Source organism: Zingiber officinale, chromosome 8B, assembly GCF_018446385.1.
Source record: "Zingiber officinale cultivar Zhangliang chromosome 8B, Zo_v1.1, whole genome shotgun sequence".
NCBI lineage: Eukaryota > Viridiplantae > Streptophyta > Magnoliopsida > Zingiberales > Zingiberaceae > Zingiber > Zingiber officinale.
This window is the reverse complement of record NC_056001.1, coordinates 79674410-79678944: the sequence shown is the minus strand read 5'-3', so window position 1 is coordinate 79678944 and position 4535 is coordinate 79674410. Positions and strand designations below refer to the sequence as shown.

General features: G+C 37.7%; 1 protein-coding gene across 1 annotated transcript; it reads right to left on the bottom strand.

Moving 5' to 3' along the window:
* Nucleotides 1-1541: 1541 nt before the first annotated feature.
* On the bottom strand, nt 1542-2892 carry LOC122016896 (CDPK-related protein kinase-like). The gene is made up of 4 exons (XM_042574328.1): nt 2862-2892; nt 2047-2088; nt 1838-1946; nt 1542-1679 (listed from the first exon to the last, which is right to left on the bottom strand). The coding sequence occupies exons 1-4, from the start codon at nt 2888-2890 to the stop codon at nt 1569-1571; spliced, it is 291 nt and encodes a 96-aa protein (XP_042430262.1). The 5' UTR covers nt 2891-2892; the 3' UTR covers nt 1542-1568.
* Between the last annotated feature and the right edge of the window lie 1643 nt (nt 2893-4535).

Here is a 4535-nt window from a genome sequence, read left to right as displayed (position 1 = left end):
TGTTATGTATATGCCATGATATGTGTTAGCATAGGAAATGCTATACATAATGGGAAAAGAATGAAATTTATGTTATGTAAATGCCATGATATGTGATAGCATAGGAAATGCTATACATAATGAAAAGAAATGAAAAATGAAATGCATGAAAGATTGTTAGGGATATGATATGATAGTTATGCATGATAAATTATTTTTGTATGGTTTGTACCAAGGGTGGGCTCCGTAAACGCCCCGGGGTCGATGGAATTAGACTCGGGCCTCGTCAGTAATGGGCTTCTAAATGCCCTAGGTCGATGGAGTAAGACTCGGACCTAGTATGTATGTATGGTAGGGTTCAAGACTTGCTACCTTGGACCTACTTAAGAAGCGCTCGCATTATGTATGTGGTACAAACCGGGATCCCCTATAATGATGAGATTAATTTCAAGTACTTATAAGTATAAGTTTTCAAATTCATGATGCATTGCCTACATATGTGCTTGAATTATCTGATGATTAGATATAATGTCATGATATGAATATGATACCCTTGTATGTCGTATGCTTATGATACTACGCATGATATTAATATACGATGATTTTCGGTTTTAGTGAGTAGGAAAGGAACTTACTGAGCCATGAGTGCTCACAGCTTACTTTCCTTGTACTGCAGATAAAGAAGCTGGATGAGCTAGAGGAGCAACAGGAGGAGCAGATAGTGATGTGTGTGGTTGTGGCTCGGCAAAGAACGATCCGGACAAATTAATATGATTAGTTATAAGTTCAATATATGCACATTTGAACAAATCAGAATATGTGATATTATGCTTAATAAATTAAATTCTTAAAGTTTTTATTCTTCCGCTGTTATAGTAAAACATGTACGTAAGTAGTATAAGAACGTAGCGCCGCCTTTGGTTGGGTAAGAAGGGCGGGCATTACACAATGTATGGATAATTGAGAGCAATTATCAGGTCGAAATAGTTTCTTAGTAACAGTGGATGCTATAAGTTGTCACAAAACAATTTGACATATGATTCAAGAATGATGTGAACAAACAAGTAACTACTGTATAAAATTCTACAAATCCAAAGCCAACTAAAGAATAATTGAAAAGACCTTCTAGAAAAATTTGAAACAATTTCAATTGGCATCTTGAGGTGATCAAACTCAAAAATGTCTTCCAAGTAGCCAAGTTAAATATGAGTGCCACGCGATGTTGACAATTATTAGTTTGTAACCCTTCCCACTTTTCTCTTTCCAATCTAATATTACTTATATCCTACTCAAGATTATTATTACTTCTCATCATTTGCTGTTGTACTTTGATAGATTTATGTTAATGTAACAATTCTTACATGATGCTTTCATAAAAAATAAAAGATGAAAAAAGAGGACTCTATTCCATTACAGCAAAAATCTATAAAATACCTAAAATATAATGCAGAAAATGATAGGTTGAATGACACATTCAAAAACTTCAGTGGCAAAGGAAACTCACAACAAATGGTACCAGAGAAAACAACAAAAGGAATCCATAACAAAATAGGATAACATTTTCATGTTTAACATCACCAAAAAAGCAATCAACTAGACCATGCCACTAAACAATGCTCACCTGGTTTAACAAAATCGGAAAGGCCAAAATCAATCAACTTCATCTGAGCATTTTCATCTCTAGTGGTGAAAAGAAAATTCTGTTGTTAAATACAAGGAAGAAATATTAACAGCGCTGAAAAATATATGTTGAAAAAGAAATGAACAGCAGAATACCCTAAGTTGCTCCTGTAAAATAAGAGATCTAAAGTAATATCATGTCTGCATAAATTGAATCAAAGTTCTCTATGATACAAACCTCTGGCTTTAAATCACGATGCACAACACCTTGAAGATGACAAAAGGCGATTACACTCAGTATTTGAATAACTATAGCTTTTGCATCCTCCTCTGAGTACCTTCCACCTCTTGAGAACACAAGGGAAAAAAAGCAATCAAAAGTTATTAATTTTCAAATTCAAATAATCAAATAGATATAAATTATGGCCAATAAAATCACTTTTTTACCTGGATAAAATTCTTTCTAATAATTCTCCACCTTCACATAATCTGGAAAAGAGAAAAACATATTGTTGAGTTCCAAATTAACAGAAGTACTACATAATTTTTTTAAAAAAAAATTGCTGCCCATCATCTTAGAAGTGTTCATTTTAAAATTTGTATGGAAAAGTATTATCATTTTTCCTTAGTGCAGGATACAAAGTAGAAAGCAAAGAGGCATATTAGTAGGATACTACATGCAAAAAGTTTTGGATATATCAACTCTATCTTGCGACATGGAACAAATATCATATGTAGAAACATTGTTACTCATTGTTAAGTTAACTAGAGTTAATTAAGACATACTCCAAGACTACGTAGACGTTAAGTGCATCCTCACATGCATCATAAAATTTGACAAGATTATTATGGTTGGACAAGGCTTTGAGGATTTACTTGAAAATATATTACAAATTATATTTTGGCATTTTTGGTTAAAAAAAGTTTTCAAAAAAAAAACAAGAACCAAATATAATTAAACTATCAAACTCATCAAACCAAAGCAAGACATAGAAACCAAAATTTAAATCATGTTCTTTTCGATTTTCTACATGGAACCAAATAATAGAGGCCTCAGATAAAATGACCAACATCATTCTACAAGCCACTGCTACTAGATCAATACACTATGACAGTATGAATAAACTTGATATTCATCTAGTTAATAAATGGGAATCAGGAGGCACAAAATGTCAAAGTTGTAGCATGCGTAAGAAACAAGAAACTCAAAGAACAGGACATACAATGAGGCATAACAAAATGATTCAGGTCAAGGAGTCTACCTGTCCAATAATGACTGCCTTGACTTCATCAAAGGAATTTAAATGAAGAGCATTAAATATAAGGTGGGGCGGAGGGTATATAGGGACGCTACCACGCATCTCCATCTCCACAAACCTGCACAGGTTCTGCGCGTAGGGTTTCTGAAGCTCGCCGGGGAGAGCCTCCAGCCAATGTCTCCTCGACCAAGAGCTCTCCCAGCTTCACATAGGGATCGGAATGAGTACCTTTCCTTGTCGCGATCCTTTCGGAACAGATACTAAGGTTTCGCTTCCATCGGGAAAGGGATCGGTCGGCGTCGACCCTCTTCGCCCTCTTCGCCTGCTCCGACATGAGTGCGGAGGGGTGTTCACAAGCGGCGAGAGGTGGGGTGTGGAGGGTGGAGAGGGGGGATTTGAGGGTCATGGATTCCGAGGAGAGGGAGATCGGGCGGAGATGCTTCGGCGAGCGGAGGAGCTCGCCTAGGGCTTTGGAGGAGGAAGCTATGGCTTCGGGATTGGAAGTTGGAAGACCGGGTAAATAATTGGGTATATTTATCATACATTTCCTAAACCCATAGCGGGAGTATCTTTAGGGTTCCCATGACACAATGCCCCTTTTTAATCCAGCACGGAGAGCTCAAAGGCCTTCTTCAGAAGGCCTCTCCGGTGCTCGGAAAAGGTCACCTACCGGCTGGCCAGTTTCTCTATCCTCCTCATCTGTGTCTTCCCCCTTACCATGTCGATCGATTAGTTGATAACACACCCGGAGGCAGCGCCGAATCCTACCGTGAGCAGCAAAATCAGTGAGCAAGGAGCTCCGATCAGTCCTGGCCACACAATGATCGACAAGGAGGGATCAAATCAGAAGAAGGAGATGAGGAATCGAGGTTACCAGATATGGGATCGAGTAAGAGTGGAGGAGGGCCACTTCTAGCGACTCGGCGATGACTCCAATCCACACAGGCAGCCTCTTCTTACCCAAAGGAGATGGAGGAGATGCGGTGTGGTTGGCTGAAGAAGCAAGGGCATCGTGCGTCGATCTAGGAAGGGGAAGAGGGAGATGAGGCTGAGAGAGATGGTGGACGGCGCGATATAGGTTTAGGTTTAGAGGAAATATTGAAGTGTTGCAAATTTGGCTTAAGTATTGGTGGGAAAATTAAATTATTTTATTTTATCATAGTCACCGGGTTTTAAAAACCGCCATTAAAATCGGTGTCTATTAACAAAAAAAAGGTGCTCATATACATCAGCTTAAAAAACCGATGTCTATGAGCGAAAATCTGCGCTTATAGACACCGGTTTTTGGAAAAACCAGTGTAAAATACTCAAAGACATCGGTTTTTGCTTAAAACCGATGTTGTTCCACCGATGTCTATGAGGGTTTTTCTTGTAGTGTCCTTTATAAAGTCAGTATAAAAGAAACGACCTCTAATGGTCCTACTCAATACACTCTAAGTGTACTAGTGTAATTATATAGTTAAGATAAACTAATACCTAATTACACTACGATCTTCCAATGGTTTGTTCCTTTCCATCTTGATCGTGAGCTACTGTTTATAATTTATAAGGTACTGATAACATGATCCTCTGTGTGTGACACCACACACCATGTTATCTACAATATAAATTAATTGAACAACTACATTTATCATAAATGTAGACATTTGACCAATGTGATTCTTATTTCTAGATAAA